The sequence below is a fragment of the Astatotilapia calliptera genome, chromosome 19 (genome assembly GCF_964374335.1).
Source record: "Astatotilapia calliptera chromosome 19, fAstCal68.1, whole genome shotgun sequence".
Classification (NCBI taxonomy): Eukaryota; Metazoa; Chordata; class Actinopteri; order Cichliformes; family Cichlidae; genus Astatotilapia; species Astatotilapia calliptera.
The window spans coordinates 12764023-12780515 of NC_137440.1; the positions used below are offsets into that span (position 1 = coordinate 12764023).

The 16493-nt window shown below is 42.1% G+C and overlaps 2 protein-coding genes across 2 annotated transcripts; both read right to left on the reverse strand.

Moving 5' to 3' along the window:
- Nucleotides 1-232: 232 nt before the first annotated feature.
- On the reverse strand, nucleotides 233-11746 carry pabpc4 (poly(A) binding protein, cytoplasmic 4 (inducible form)). Its single transcript, XM_026152359.2, has 15 exons — nucleotides 11143-11746; nucleotides 8666-8859; nucleotides 5187-5302; nucleotides 4098-4237; nucleotides 3380-3474; nucleotides 3168-3305; nucleotides 2954-3049; nucleotides 2611-2880; nucleotides 1751-1841; nucleotides 1559-1654; nucleotides 1302-1432; nucleotides 1131-1221; nucleotides 904-1034; nucleotides 698-822; nucleotides 233-600 (listed from the first exon to the last, which is right to left on the reverse strand). The coding sequence occupies exons 1-14, from the start codon at nucleotides 11333-11335 to the stop codon at nucleotides 721-723; spliced, it is 1884 nt and encodes a 627-aa protein (XP_026008144.1). The 5' UTR covers nucleotides 11336-11746; the 3' UTR covers nucleotides 233-600; nucleotides 698-720.
- A 441-nt stretch (nucleotides 11747-12187) lies between these two features.
- On the reverse strand, nucleotides 12188-14807 carry zpcx (zona pellucida protein C). Its single transcript, XM_026152225.2, has 9 exons — nucleotides 14359-14807; nucleotides 14175-14287; nucleotides 14033-14106; nucleotides 13789-13960; nucleotides 13599-13704; nucleotides 13434-13519; nucleotides 13286-13362; nucleotides 12354-13209; nucleotides 12188-12268 (listed from the first exon to the last, which is right to left on the reverse strand). The coding sequence occupies exons 1-9, from the start codon at nucleotides 14776-14778 to the stop codon at nucleotides 12247-12249; spliced, it is 1926 nt and encodes a 641-aa protein (XP_026008010.2). The 5' UTR covers nucleotides 14779-14807; the 3' UTR covers nucleotides 12188-12246.
- Between the last annotated feature and the right edge of the window lie 1686 nt (nucleotides 14808-16493).

Genomic DNA, 16493 nt, shown 5'->3' on the forward strand with positions numbered 1-16493 from the left:
CTGTGCGGCTTTATTACAGTTGTCTGAACCTGAGCAGAGTCTATAGCTCTGCACACTCCACATCACATCCTGCTGCTTCCATCAACAGTCACATGATCATTAAAGCTGGTGGTCCAGTTCCACTGCTCGTGCCATAACATTACCTCCATCACGTTTCACAGATTACTTGATATGCTTCTCCGCTTCTGCACACTTTCCTTCTCAATTAAAATAACACAAGGTGAGTCGCCTGGACATATCATCCCTTTATTGAAATTACCACACACCCATTGATAACGTGTTAGGATGGAGGAGTCATCTCACACCAACATGAAGCTTTCAAGCAAAGACAGAGAACAAGGCTCTTTTTACTTCCTCTCCTTTGCCACAAAATAAAGGGCCTTTGTTCAAGATTCATTTGCATCACTGCATCTGGCGTGCAGCGTTAAAAGTATTACAGAACTACAAAATTATGCATTATGTAATATTTTTTCAAAGTGTACATTTAAAATAATGTTTTCCTTTTTTTTTCTTGATTTTTGTTTTTGTGCGATTGTTCAGAAGACTCTGGGCTTTCCAGCGTAGTGCGTCTCTTCCCATCTCCTCTCAGTTTTCTATGCTCTGAAACAACACAATGTCTTCCCATTAGTGCCGCACAATCTTTATTATAGCCTAATGAACCTGATTGATTAGCTTGACTAAACATGGATTTCCATACCAAGTTAGAATAGCTCAGAGTCTTCAGGATGTGGCAGCAGCAGCAGTAGGAGCCATGCCACCTACTTTCTGGGTGGCGTCTTTCTTCGCCTGGTGAGCCTGTAGAACTGCAACAGCTTCTTCTACCTGTACAAACACAAACATGAGCATGACGCAGCTTAGAAAATGGATACAGGACTATTCAGTGTGCTTGAGGTAGCGAGGTACCTTTGAACGTAGAGACTCATGGGACTCAAGCATGTGTAGTAATTCAGAGTTGTCGATCTCCAGCAACATGCCAGTGATCTTTCCTGCTAGGTTGGCATGCATGGCCTGAATCAGTGGGAACAGACGCTCCCCTACGGAGGAAAAAAAAAAAAAAAATTGTGAGTGAGTATAAATTTGCCCAAAAACCAAAACCCTGAACAGCATTTGTTTGTATCTGTCAGTCTTACCCAGCATCTGTTTCTGCTCCTGAGGAGGTGCAGCAGCCAGCATGGAGGCCGTGAGGGGCTCTTGGCCCTGAACGTGCACAGCTGGCTGAGTCTGGAAGGCACAGTTAAGACTTAATGAGGAACAATGTGTCAACATTTGGATGCTTAATGTGGGAGAAGTTAATGTGATACCTGCTGTAAGGCAATAGGTTGCACCACCTGGGGGTTGGGGTTACGGACACCAGTGGCGTATTTGTAAGGAGGCATGGCCCGAGGACCGGGGACTCCAACTGAAGGACGAGGACCCATGCTCTGACCACCAGCTAGCAACCACGAGGAAGAAATTACAGTTTTAATAACACGGAAAACATTTGTATAACATCAATATCATTGATTTCAAATTCCAAACCCGTAGTCAACGAATTGATGCTATTTTTTTGTGAATGCACCTCGTGGGCCTTGTGTGCTGCTGCTAGGACTCATGTGTCTGAGGTTGGCACGGGGCCCTGGCTGACGCAGCGAGCTGGGCATTGCTTGGAAACCCCCTGGAAGTGATGAAAGAACAGATAAAAACAATGTGAGTATGGGCATAATGTTCAATATATCACAGACATGTGCTCCATCATGGTCCACAGGCTCACCTTGACCTCGTCCACCTTGTTGCTGCCATCGGGGATTTGGTCGCATTTGAGCGATCTGATTGGGTGCATAGTATGTAGTCCTATTCTGAGCCTGATGAATGCAAGAAAGTCAAATGTGTGATCAATACAAACTTATTATTTTGGGTCCTTGGAGACAATCAGAACAACCCTGACAGCACCATACTCTCTCCATGTTGAGCCCAGCCTCAGGCCGTAGTAGCTAGTCCTCACAAATCAACTCTTTCCCCCATAAAAACGACATTCGAGGACACCCCAGCACCCTCAATGATCAGTTTTGACACCTCAGTATATATATCAATAAAAATGCGGTGGGACGACCATTAGAATAGTTTCTGAGTTTTTCCAAGGATAGCTTCATAGCCAGAGACCACCCTCACTAACCTCTGATGCACACCCAGTCATTTTGTTCTTCAAGCAGGCCTGAAATATGACAGAAACCACCCTGAACATGCATGCGTTCCTACTTGTAGGCTTTCAAGGGGAGAAGAATTAAGTTGCTGCTGCTTCTGCAATGCACTTTGCAACCGATCTCCACTTTGCATGGCATTACTGCCTGCTCTGTCCTGTAACAGGTGTCGCTGCTGCTCATCCAGCTTCTGTCTTTTCTTTGTTTTTGCAAAAGAAGTCATCTTTTAACCAAGTGGTCATGACTGAAATCACTTTTTGGAGCTTTTTCACAATAACACCTGCACTACAGCTCTAAACAAAAAATAGTAAAGTTGAACAAAGAAGGTGAAAAGCATCTGTGCATTTGTGATTGTAATATAGCCCTTTCATATTAAACACAGTAATACAATCAGTTTTAAAATGCACATCAAGCCTGAATTTGATTCTCACACCTGCGGCACAGCTGGCATGAAGTATCCACTAGTGGGCTGGAACTGATTAATGATGGCATTAGCTGGCATGGCTCTCATGCCAGCTATTCGCTGCATGTACTGGTTGGTGAGATGGGCTTTGCGCTCCTCTTTGCGCTGAGCAAGAGCCACGTAGAGAGGTTTAGAGCCAACAATACGCCCGTTCATTTCAGTCACAGCCTTGGTAGCCTCTTCAGGGGAGGAAAAGCAGACAAAGCCAAAGCCCTTGGAGCGCCCCTCCTCTAGCATCACCTAAAATACAGACAGCGGAGGTAACTTATGTGTTGAAGTCTCTTATTTATTCAGTGTATTGAGCCATTTTTACCTTAGCACTTGTAATTGAGCCAAATGGAGAGAACTCCTTGCGCAGTTTCTCATCATCTATTGTGTCATCCAAGTTTTTAATATAAAGATTAACTCCCTGAAACAAAAGGTACGATTTATCCAGAACCATCAGCTTACTTACTGACATTGAAATATAAATGTTTATAAAATTAATTGATTTTTATTTTGACAGACAACCAGTAGTTTCGGCAGACCTGATAACGACTGATCCTCTCTTGTTTCAGCTGCTCAAACTTCCTCTTCAGCTCCGCCTGCCTCTCCATTTTCTTCTGAGCTCGGCCCACGAACACAGTCTTGCCGTTGAGTTCAGTGCCATTCATCTCCTCTACAGCCTTAAAATGAAGCCACATTTGTCAGAGAAAACAGACAAACGCACACTTGACACATTTCCAAAAGTACAAAGTACCTTGTTGGCATCCTCATGTTTTTCGTAACTAACAAATCCAAACCCTCTGGATTTGCCGCTGGGGTCTGTCATCACCTTCACACTGAGTGTTTTACCTGCAAAGGCCAAAAAAAGTGGATGGAAAATGAAACAATATGGCTGCACAGGAATATCAGTGAAGCACAACACTTTTCAACTTCATCCATTAAAAGTACAATTCACAAATTGCTCCCAGTGCACCGGCCAAGACCAGATCTGCCCCCCCCCCCAGGAAGTTCTGTTCTGGATTTCTGCATCTGCAGTGTGCACTGGATTATCTTTACTATTTCCAAACAGTGACCCTTCAAGTTGGATTTACTTCTGGGTGAGAGGTCAAAGTCAAAGGGAGCCAAGTCTGGAAAGACTGTGGAGCAATAAACCACACTTTAGGTCTTTTTGGTTGATTGATCACTCCCAGGTCTTCCCCTGGAGGACAAATTCACAGTACACGATGCGCATGCTCCTCAGTGCCCCACTAATCAGATGCACCACCTTCAGGCTTGCGCTACTGCTCATAATGATCCTAATCAAGAAGGATGAGCAGTTTTGACACAGAAGTTTTGTTTTGCAGTCCTTCCAAGTTTCAGGTCTACAGTGAAACTGCAAGTACCAGTGGTCAGAGCGATCTAAAAGTAGCAGGAGCGCTGCAAATGCTGCAGCTCTTCATCTGGAAATGATCAGGAAACAAATTTAGATTTACCGTATTTGTCAAAAATCTCCTTCAGGCGTTCATCATCCATGTCGTCCCCAAAGTTCTTGATGTAAACGTTAGTAAACTCCTTAGCTTTGGCACCGAGTTCAGCCTCCCGTTCTTTGCGAGATTTGAAACGACCCACAAACCTGAAGACAGAGGGAGAGTAGCACAGGCACACTCTTGGAAAACAGGCTTGACAAAAGAGAAAAAAGCAAAAAACAACAAACCAGACTCCATCTCTTTTGACTTCCACTTTCCAGTCTACAAAAACACTGGCTGTCCGGGGTTCCACGTTAAGAATGATCAGCAAAAACCTAACCCCGCAAACACAAGAACAGGGACAACATCCACAACACAAATTCACAGCTACGTTTCATCATGGGACTCATCATTCCTGGGGTGAACAACGTGTACAATCCATTCAACTGCTGTTAATACCACCAGACGCAGGCAGATATGTCGGCATGCTAGACAACACAGTGGCAACCATCTTAATTCTTGGTCCAAAACTTGATGTGGAGGTAGATGGAGAGGGATGGAGGAACAGTACAAACGAAAGCTGAGGAGGACCAAATGATCTTATATACCTTGCCATGATGACCTCTCCCCTTCTGCCATCCAGTATTGCATTCCTGCATTCGATCCATCACTAAAACACACAAGCATGGTCATACACACACACACAAACACTCCAAGATGGGTGACCAGCAAGTGAACTGAGGCAACAGAAAATGCAACTGGTAGGAAGGAAAGGTAAGAGGTTTTTAGTCTGTTGTCTCTTAGTTTAGAGGCTATCGTCAGACTGGCGGCAGTAAGAGATGAGTGTATTAGTCATATTATTCACACACAAGCTCACCAACTGAAAAAAAGACACAAAAAGTCAGTTGACGCAACACAAACGTAGAACACACAAGTCAGATTTATACATTAGACACAGAAAACAACACGATCTGATGCACATAAGCTGCGGTTTTCAATATCATGATAACTTTTATATTATATCAAAGTCATCTTGAAATTCAGGCAAATTCTTCAAAAGTCTTCCAACAACATTAAACATCCACACCTCCAGTTCAGAGATTATCAGACACTCACACCTTGCGGTCATTCAGAAGCATGCCGTTCATCTTCTCGATGGCGCGATCAGCCGCGTCCTGGGTCTCAAAATGGACAAAGGCGTACCCCTTGGAGCCGTTTTCATCACACACCACCTACAGTGCAGGGAGACGCACATAGACACGACTATGAATGAAGGCAGTTCTTTCATTTTGAAGCGAGTTCGACATTTGGAGAGTGGCGTAAGGCGACTCAAATCGGTTTTATCACTTCTCTGGATGTGTCCAGAGAAGAAATTATGTTTTGCTGTTTTAAATGGATTTATTGTTAAACTCCTTTAATGTAATTGTAATTTTTCATATATTTTTTCACTGTTTTTAATTAAAGTTTCCTTTCTTTTCTTTTTTTCCCCCTTAAAGATACAATAACAGATTCTAGGCTGCTGCTATCGGCTACAAGCTTAAACAGCAATACTGTTTAAGTATTGCTTAAAAGGATCCATTATGCTTTTTTTCTAGAGTAGCTTTGCATGATTGCCTGTCTGGAACAAGCCAGTCTATCTCCTCAATAAATCCATTTTCCAAATGGAATACCTTCACAAACAGAAAGTTTGAGGGGTGCTTATAAACTATCTGAAATCAAACATTTGGAGTGAATCCTGAGGTTTTGGCTTTAAAGGATTATTTGTACATAAACTGACGTCATTACTGGAAACACTTTTCATGTGTAATGTGAGCATCCACCACAGGAAGAGTAATCTTGCACCAAATACACCAAATCTGTCAGGAGTTCAGCAACCAACATGCACATCTCAGACCTCTGAAGGTTCTTATCTATATCAGATATTTTGATCACGTTGCCTAACAACCACCCACCAACAGCTAAAGCTGCCACAGGTTTCATATTTATGCACCTTTAACACCATATAAAGGCACTTTATCGTTCTTATTTTATGACAAAAAACATCAAATGTATATATCCTCTCTGAATATAATGATATATGATCTATTATTATACCATCATGTTGCCCGGTGTTTGTTAGTTTGTTGCCTGGGAGTCACCTATCCACAACAATAATTTACTGGCTATAAAATTTAATGTGTGATAAATAACTAGTAAGTAAGTAAAGTAAGTAAACTTTATTTATTAAGCGCTTTTCACAGACAGGCAATCACAAAGCGCTGTACACAAATATTAAAATATTAAAATAAACAATAAAATCAATAGACATTATATACAATGTAAAAGATAAAAAGTAAATAATGTAAAAAAAATAAAATAAAATATGTAGATCAACAAAAGGCTTGTTTGAACAGAAGAGTTTTTAACTGTTTTTTAAAAGAATCCACAGAGTCAAGCAAACGTAATTGTAGTGGTAAACTGTTCCACAGCCTTGGTGCAACAGACTGAAAGGCTCTGTCCCCTTTTGTCTTCAATCGTGTACGGGGAACAACTAAGAGACTCTGAGTCTGTGAGCGGAGATGACGAGCAGCAGTGTATTTTAAAAGAAGCTTGGATAAGTAATCTGGAGCCTGGCCATTTAGTGCTCTGTATGTTAAAACAAGAATTTTAAAGCGAATTCTAAACTCTATTGGGAGCCAATGTAAAGAATATAAGATGGGAGTGATGTGAACACGCTTGGTAGAGCGAGTTAGTAATCTGGCTGCTGCGTTTTGTATTGTCTGGAGGCAAGAGAGAGATGATCTATCCAAGCTAGTAAACAGGGAATTACAGTAATCTAAGCGTGATGACACAAATGCATGAATGAGTTTTTCCAGTTCAGCTGAGGAAACCATATGTCGTAGTTTAGATATGTTTCTTAAATGATCGAAACAGGAACGAGACAAAGATTTTACATGAGAGTCAAGGCCCAGGGAAGAGTCAAATATTACTCCAAGATTTCGAATATTTGACTTGACAGATGGACAGAAAGAGGCAAGAACCTGACTGATTTTAGAATGTAGCTCAGGAGGAGCTATGATCATGGTCTCGGTCTTGTTAGTATTTAGAACAAGGTAGTTGCTTGAAAGCCAATCAGAAACCTGGGTTAAGCACTGGACTAGGGTGGACAGCCTATCCAGCTGATGAGGCTTAAAGGACATATGGAGCTGAATGTCATCAGCATAAAAATGATAAGACAGGTTGCTAAAAGATTGAATGATACTAGCTAAAGGAAGCATATAAAAAGAAAATAGTAATGGACCTAAAACTGAGCCCTGTGGGACACCACAGGTCAGGGCAGCAGTGTTAGAGGAGAACCTATCAGTCCTAACAGAGAAGGTCCTGTCTGATAAGTAGGAAGAAAACCAGTCTAGGGCAGAGCCAGATACACCAGCCAAAACCTTCAGCCTGTTAAGTAGGATTTTGTGGTCGATGGTGTCAAAGGCTGCACTAAGATCAAGCAAAATGATCACAGAACAGTTCCCTGCGTCAGATGCCATTAACAGATCATTATAGACTCTTAAGAGAGCGGTCTCTGTAGAGTGCTGCTTTTGAAAGCCAGACTGAAAAGGGTCAAGAATCTGTAATTTACATAATAGAGACCTGAACTGATTTTCAACAATTTTTTCAAGTAATTTACTGACAAATGGCAATTTTGAAATAGGTCGGTAATTACTAGCAGAGCTAGGATCGAGATTCTGTTTTTTTAACAGAGGAGTTACCTCAGCATGTTTAAAATAAGATGGAACACAGCCTTGCCTCAGTGAACTGTTGATGATGGATAGTAATGTGGGACCAATGCTGGTGATAGACCCAGACAGGACAGAGTGAGGTAATATATCTACAGAGCATGACGAGGATTTCATTTTACCTAAAACTATAATTAAGTCATTTAGTGTGATTGGAAAAAAGGAGGTAAATGATCCAGGACAGCAAGGGGTATCTTCATAAGGGGAGGCACTTGAGGAAATTTTAGATTTCAAGTCCATCACCTTATTTACAAAGTAATTAAGGAAAGTATTACAATCTTCATCGGAAAGCAACAGAGCATGCTGGGTTGGAGGAGAAACAATACTGTTGATGGTATCAAATAGAATTCTGTGCTAAAGGTGCTAATTTGTCAATCTTACAAAATAATAATTTACCAAAGCATCTCATTTTGGTTTTTCCCTCAGGTGCATGTTATTCACCCACAAAAGTATAGCATGAAGCATTAAAATATGCAACAATGAGAAAAGTTAATTTATGACATCAATATGGGGGTTTATTGGATAGAACCTATTCTTCACCATCAGACCAGAAAAACTAAAGAAAGGCCTAACAGGTCCAAATGAAGAAACAGGTGTGGGGACATTCCTGTTCCCTTTTCTTGTTTTGAACGTGTGCAACTACCAAAAAGTTGCAAACTTGGTGCATTTTACAGAAACTGAGGCAAAAAGCAGTTGAGGCGTTGTTTTTTTTACATTTGTCCTCTAAAAGGCTTCTGTTAAACTTGATCACTTTATTTATGTATGTGTTAAATTTCAAACCAGCAAATAAATTAATACATAAATAAATCAGTGTTATGTCAACTGTACCTTGCAGGAGAGGATGTTGCCAAAGGCAGAGAAGGTGTCGTACAGGGCTTTGTTGTCAATGGACTTGTCGAGGTTCTTGATAAAAACATTGCCCACACCCGACTTCCTGAGGGAGGGATCTCTTTGGGACCACATGATTCTGATTGGCTTCCCTTTCACCACGTCAAAATTCATGGTGTCCAGGGCTCTTTCAGCTGCCGGAGGAAGAGCAGAGAGGTCACAGGAAAGGTCACTGGTGGTTATTTACATGTCAGAAAACATATCAGTCACCTTTATGTGTCATGCTTCAGTCTGTTATCTGCTGATACCATGCAACAATAATAATGCAGCCATTTTTAATGCATGCACTATAATAATAAAAGAGAGAAACTGCTTAAATGCATTAAAACAGGCCGCTAACATGTTCAAAGGGGTGAAGGTACTGCAGCAGACAATAAGGCTGATGAGCTTTCTGCAAGCAGCTGGTAAAAGTGTGGGGGGCAGCTGCAGTGGGCTAGCTTGGAGCACATGTCTCCCTGTTCTGATTAACCACATGCTGCTGAGCCACATGCCACTTAGCAATGCAGCAGGCCTTCATTTAAACACTATCAGAATATCAGCTCATGTGGTAGAGATGAGCAGTAATATGTTTGCATTGACCTTTATTCTGTGATCTGTAGGCCCAGGCGAACAAATGTACCCCCCCCCCCCCCCCCCCACACACACACACACCATGTGGGCACATGCCAAACGTCCTTTTGTTCACACACACACACACACACACACACACACACACACACACACACACACACACACACACACACGGCTTTCCAGCTGAAAGTGTCTGGTAAACAAAGCGGAGCTGCCTTGCGTCTGCTGGCATCAGCAGTTTGGTTTGCAATTGTACTTCACAACCTGTGCGCTCAGGGAAGATGTGTGGTCACCGTCAAAAAAAAACAAAAAACGGGACTTCAGGAAGGTTCAGAGTTGGGAACTTTATTCAAAAAAGGCCAAAGTGACCTCTGTTGACCTCATATATCAGATGTGTTGTTTAGAAGAGAAAATGGAGCCATTAACGGTCTTGAATTACCCATTATTGTTAACCACTTTTTATTTAAGCATTACGGAGCAGGCACGTTTTGGGCTGCACAGGGGGAAGCTATATTTAGAGAGGGGTCCTGAGAGGTATGTGCTGGCATGGAGTGCGAGTAGGGCATTCTCTACCACTGATGGGGAAGAGACATGTTTAAAAAGAATGCTCAGAAGAGCGACACCCGGGTTTGTGTTTGTTTACAGATACAACTGTGACATTAAGAAATGCAGCAGGGAACACAGTGAAGCATGAAGACCGCTGTTTCATATGAAACGCTCTTTACTGACAACTGCTTTGTTATAGTTTTGCATTAGTAGCTGTATTATTCAGGCACAAAGCTACTGCCCCACAGACACGTGCTCAGGACTCCATATAAATGCCCAGCAGCCAACACCCCCTCCCCCCTGGTGTCTACACCTCTTGTAACAAATGGTGTCTTCTAACTTTTGGCTCTTCTCACGTTTGTAACGGAACGATATCCTGAAAGCGAGCCACTCGTAACCTCTCATTTACTTTGGCTTTTGGTAACCAACTCGAGCGCAGATAAGCTGTGACAGGTGTTTTTTGTTGATAGGACAAACAGTGTCAGCGCACCCCCAAAAAGAACCACAACACCTGCTACCTTTGCTCAGTGCTTTGATACTCCTGCATTGTAACTGGAAACAGTTTTATCACAAAAGGTACTTAACAGCACTGCTGATACGGTTACATATACATTCACTTTTGTGTATCATGACAGATTAACAGCATTGAGTGGTGAGGATATAACAGATAACCCAACAGTGTGAGTGAACTAATCCCAGCTATTAAAGCTGGGATTCAATTCAAATAGAAACAGGATCAGGTTTTTCCATTTGCAGTGAATATACAGACAAGCAGCAGCACAAACAAGCAACAAGCAGTGCAGCGGGCTCAGCTGTGCTTGTCTCTTTCATGCTTTCAGTGAACATGCCAGCAGAGGGCAATGGGAGTTAGTTTCACTCAACTCATTGGCCCTTTAAATAGGCACAGAAATGGGTCATTTTGGTTTTTAAAAAGGTGTAGGAAAAGACTCCATTTACCCAAATCTAGGCCTGTGATTTATGGGGATGGTTTGTTGATTTTGGCCAACTTTTAAGGACAGTTTAAATTCTGCATGTTCTGGGGGCTTGAATTACATCAGAGACACACACAGGCTGCTATATTCCCAACCATACACGAGAACTGGGACGTGCTTATGTAGGTCAAATAACTGATACAGTCTAAAGAACTGCTATGAACATTTCACACTGCAAAATTAACCACATTTATTTGCGTTTAATTCAGGCTCTGTACACAGTTTCAATGGCAGGCTGGAAATGTCAACATGTTCACGCCTTGTGGAGGCAACGTGCTCACACAGCACAGCTATCCCATCCCTGCTTACCGTCAGCCGGCTGTGAGAAGTTCACATAAGCGTATCCCAGGGACCGCCGGGTGATCATGTCTCGGCAGACCCGAATGGAGAGCACCGGTCCGGCTGGGCTGAATTTCTCGTACAGCATAGCCTCCGTGATGTCGGGGTGCAGGTCGCCAACATAGAGAGAAGCCATCGGATAACTCCCCGTCGCTGTGTTCATATCGCTGATTTCAGAGGATGAACGCAAGGCTTCGTTTTAAAAAACGCCAGAAAAATGTCGGTATGGTCTCTAATCCGGATCCAAACTGCGCTTTGGTTTAAAGACACGCTGCACAAACAGCTGATCGGGCGTTTTGAAAATGCCAAACCTGGAAAAAGCAGCGCGATAAAGACGTGTGTCTTCTGAAGTGTTTCCTTTAAAAAAGACGACAACTTCGAGTTAAGCCGGAGGCCTGATGTTTGTTTGTTTTTAAATAATATTTTGCTATTTTTTTAAAGGTTTCTATTTCTTTAAGTAGATCTGCACTTTTTAAGATTTTGTGGATTTTATATTTTTTATATTATTTTTATTTTAAGTTTTTCAGGAACAGTGAGTTGGACACTCACGGTTGTTTTGTGGCCGGGGAAAGAGACTGCGTGGGGGGAAGCATGGGCACTTTATAGAGAGTGACGGTGCGGAGGAAATAGTGGCCCGGGTCAAACTTGGGGTGGAAAAAACACTGAGCATGCGGCGTAAAAGGGAGAGCGCACATGGTACTGTCCCAACTACAGCGCCCAGCTCCCTACAGCGACATCTGGGTGGGAATAAAAGCCTTTCACTGTAGCCAGGATGGGGCGTTTCATAAACAGGCTAATAATGTGATGCACTATTGAGCACCGGTGGAGAAATGTTGTGAATGAGTATGACTGCCTTATTTAGTCGACAGTGTCATTTAAAAATGCAGCTTGTATTTCAGACTTGCTGCTATGATGCCAGGTTTCTCTTGGAAATGAGATTTTTACCTGGATAAATAAAGGACTAATACAACTTTTTTTTTTTTTTTTTTTTAAATAAAAGTGTAATGAGACCAGATAAGTGCACATCAGTTTTATTTATCTCAAGTACAAGTTTAAAGTCTTTTAAAACCGTGGTTATTCTGCATTCTTCATCCTCCTGAGGAAAAACAAAAACCAAATTAAATCAGCCATCTTCACATGCATTAAACAGTCTGCCAGCTAACTGCAAACAAGTCATTTACCTCAACAGATTCAAGAAAGTTGAGTGCAGCCCCTTTAGTTTCAACTGTTTTCTTTCCACTGGACTTGTCTTGTGTACCACTGCCTCTTCCTCATAACTCAGTGTCTGCGACCCATCAGCAGCTTTGGAAAAGGAGAGTTTGGAGCGCGTTATTGGTGGGATTTCATCTGTTCCTTCAGGCATCATAGCACCATCTGTCAGCATCTGCGGCAGGTCATCATGGTTTGGGTCCTTAATCTCATTCTGCAGCCATTTTTCACTTTGGGATTCCTCTACAGCAGCTGTGTTGTCCAATTCTGCTGAATTTGGCCGTTCAACCAGCATAAGGTACTTTACCCTAATCTCAGCTGGCAAAGAAAAGTTAACCGGTTCCTCTTTGCTGTCAAAGTTACCAGATCTTCCAGACCGGCTTTTTCTTTTGAAGTCCTCTGGAACAGCTGGGTGTGGAGGACTCTTCCATCCGTTAACTATAGTTGGCAAATTCATAGTTGACGGAGAAACACTACTGAAACTTTGACCTTTGATCTCATTGGTCGGATTCGGATGAAGTTCTTGATTTGTGGTTGAAGAATGCAGTTTGGTAATGTCATTTGAGTCAGACTGAGGAGGCACCTGTTCAGGTAGCCAGAGCGTCAGCCTGGTGGCAGGGTCCTGACTTACAGCCACTACACCCTCTGGGCCAGCATTGAACTTGCTTCTTGGAACAGAAGAAACTATCACATCAGCAAGATCTGGAAGAGCAGACTGCATGGAGTTTGGGACGTTAGCGCTTTCTTCTTCGGCGATTGAAGGCAGAGTTCTCTCACCATCTTCATCCACAATGACAAAGGGACCAGTGCTGACCACAGCTTTGGCATCTGAAATGACACGCAGCAAGTCTGTTATAAAGTTTCTGTCTTCCATCACCTTCAGACAGAAAACCAAAGCACTTACCACCAGGAAGGTTTTTGCCTTTACACCTTGAGCTACAGCACTCACATGCCTCCAAATCACCACTTAGTTCCTCCCATCTGAAAGGAAAGTTTCATTTATAGGACATTGGTAAAAGAAACAAACACATACATTATGTGAATATTGATACCTTGATTCAATCACATTGTAGTTGCAGGATTTAGAGCCTGGGGTGACACCTTGGCCTGAGATCAGCACGCTACAGTGGATATACAACTTGTAGAGAAGAGTACACAACTCAGTTCAGAGAAGATTCAGAGCTGCACATCAGTGCAATCCGTTTATAGAGACTTACCTCAGAAATGAGATAAGACGTGTTCAGAACAAAATTAACCGCATCTGCGCTGTTGGAGGCCACAAACGTCACTCTAGTAGTGGAGGAACCCAGTGGGGTTACGCACCTGCAGTAAGCAGTGATATCACAGGCAATCAGAAGGTTAGACATAACAAAAACAGTTGAGATAGACACCCAACTGAAAACTCACCCTTTGTTAAATATGACTGTTTGCCTTGGTTTGGCCCGAGGCTCAGGGAACACAGAGACAAAGCAGGACTGGATGAAAGCCTCTTGATTTATTCTGGTTTTAGCCAAAACCTGAAGATTGACAAGCTGGCCTCTTTTGTAGATATTTGACTCTGCTGCGCTCGTCCAGGACGCTGCAGGAAAGAACTGTGTTTACAAATTAAGCTGCAGCTAAAACTTGTTGTTGGATGTGTTTTATTACTTACGACTCATGGCTTTGATGCTAATGTCATCATTCTCAGGAAGTGCTGTGTCGCTAAACTTTGGAATCTTGTTCAACCTGTAAATACATGGACCTACTGTAAGTATGGTTGGTGACTAGCTGCAGACACTGAAGTAAGAACATACCTTTTTGCAACACAGAACACGTGGACTGCAGAGGGAGTTTCCCACCAGGTGGGAGAAATTCTTCTCAGATTCAAGAACAGGGTGTTGGTGAACACCTCCAAGTCATCCTCCACCTGTAAGATGGTGCAGTTTTGGTAAAGGCTTCATAAAAAGATGCAGAACTGCAACAGAACTTTATGCTCACCATAGGTGTAGTTCCACATTCACCAAAACCATAAGTGAAGACAAATTCATTTGCAAGCTCTCCATTGCTGAAGCAGCCATTGCCCAGCTGTATTTCCTCTCCAGTCAGTTTGAGACCACTGACACTCTTATCAACCAGCACGGTTAGTGTAGATGCGTCACAATACACCTGTACTCTGGGAACATTGAGGAAGGGAGAGAGTCCAGCTAGCCTGTGAAAGTCGGGGGTCCAGGATCGCCAGGAGCTGAAGATTGTGCCTTGCGGAGTAAAATCAAAGTTTCTTCCAAATGAAAAAGGCACTCGATTTTCATAAACTCCCACAACATCCTGGGTGAATCTGCCATTGTGATACAGAACAGACTGAACAGCAATAACACAACCAAGAAACACACATAAAGATATCTGCGTGGTCCCCATCATGAGCCCCAAACAGGACCAACAATTCAGCTCATTCTCTTTGACAAGTGCATCATTAATAAGGTGCAGCGATAGTGGAGACAGGTGCTGGCAATCAAGCCAATGAAGCTGACTGGAAATGATTCTTTATTCAGTGTTAACACCACGGCAGGTGGATGGGACACATCTAAGATGCTGTTAGTGAAAAATGCAAAAATAAATGAAGCAAAATGTGTATCTTGTTCACATTTGTGGTTTTTCAGAACTTGGTTTTAGAAATCACTCCGTTGAAGGCCCAACCAGCTGCCGTTTAAACCTGTTCTTGAGAACTATTCTAACCAGAAGGCATAAAGACAGGATGGCTTTATATGGAGACGAGCTGAAAAAAGCTAGTTTCAGACAGAGGGACACTGAAGGGCTGCACCAAGGCCCAGTTTAAGATAAGTCAGGATTATTTGGAACTATAAATTATACAAAACTGTTTTAGTAGACTCCAAACACAAAAAATATGGTGCTGGATATAAGAATTATGCCTGTTTGTAAGGTGTTTGTGGGCTTGGTGATAACATGAAAACTTGTAGGTTAAGTCATCTGGCAGGCCATTCCTCGGCTACAATCTGAACAAACCAAAAGTTGTGAAAACTTGGTTAGTTTGGGTTAATCTAATGTCTATAACACCAAAAAACTTGTATTTATGTTACAGAATTTTCTTAGGCAAAAATATTCAAAATTATATATTTCTATTAAGTAGATGAAAGACATGTAATTTAACTCTGGCTTTTCTTCTGTGTTGAGCAAACCTCGAGATTTAAGATTTAAGATTACATGTGTTAGATGTGTGTCGGCACACATGGCAGAAAACAAAATCACACTATAATTCTGGAATACTTTCAAGGAATGAAAGGAGTTGAAGGATAGCACGTAAGAGGAAACTGGTTATAAAAGATTAAAGAAAGACATAAACTGAGAGCACACCACCTTCTGCCTCATCTAGGTGGAGCCATTGTCAAAAAGCTGACTAAGGCTACGTTCACACTGCAGGTCTTAATGCTCAATTCCGATTTTTTGATCAAATCCGATTTTTTTTTCTGCTTGTTCACACTACAAATAAAACGCGACAGCAAACGCGCTCTAGTGTGAACGCTCAAAGCGGCCCGCATGCGCAAAAGATGTCACACACAAGGCGCTCTGTTTAGACCCAGAGCAAACAGTATTGTTTGATTGATGGCCCTTAATATAAAGACTTCGGACTTTACGTTTCCCAATTTTTGCTTTAAGTTATTTTGTTATTTGATAATGTAAATAACCTAATAATTATCCTTATTGCTGTTTTAGAGGAGCGGTGCTTCAAAGGATAGTTGCAGATTTTGAATTTGGGGCACTGAATGTGGTTTTTAATCTGCTTTTTTTTTTAGCAGCTGACTAATCGATTAAGACCCGATGAATACAGAGCATTTGCCCAACACTTTCTTCTTTTATTTGACACTGGTATTGTTGTGATGGATTGTGCAAAGTCAGGAAAATTTTATATTTGTAACCTAGGTCTCTCCCCAGCAATATAAGGCTTGAGCAGGCAAATGCAGTGCTGTGCAAAAGTCTTGAGCCTCCCTCATTTCTTTACATTTAGCTTCCAAACAGACATTTTTTTCCACTGGGTTTTCTGGAGGTCTTTCAAAGGTTTTCTTTGAACATTGGCCACATTTTCACTCATTTTAAGTCTCGTCCTTGTACCTGACAAT

Bases quoted from the DNA above. Each gene is read 5' to 3' on its own strand.
- pabpc4 (XM_026152359.2), bottom strand. From the start codon at position 11,335: ATGAACACAGCGACGGGGAGTTATCCGATGGCTTCTCTCTATGTTGGC. The intron at 3,475-4,097 runs GTAAATCTAAAT...TGGCCTTTGCAG, and splicing joins GGAGATTTTTGACAAATACG to GTAAAACACTCAGTGTGAAG. The intron at 1,222-1,301 runs GTATCACATTAA...TGTGCCTTCCAG, and splicing joins AACCTATTGCCTTACAGCAG to ACTCAGCCAGCTGTGCACGT.
- zpcx (XM_026152225.2), bottom strand. From the start codon at position 14,778: ATGATGGGGACCACGCAGATATCTTTATGTGTGTTTCTTGGTTGTGTT. The intron at 13,961-14,032 runs GTAAGTAATAAA...TCTTTCCTGCAG, and splicing joins TAGCATCAAAGCCATGAGTC to CGTCCTGGACGAGCGCAGCA. The intron at 12,269-12,353 runs GTAAATGACTTG...GTTTTTCCTCAG, and splicing joins ACTTTCTTGAATCTGTTGAG to GAGGATGAAGAATGCAGAAT.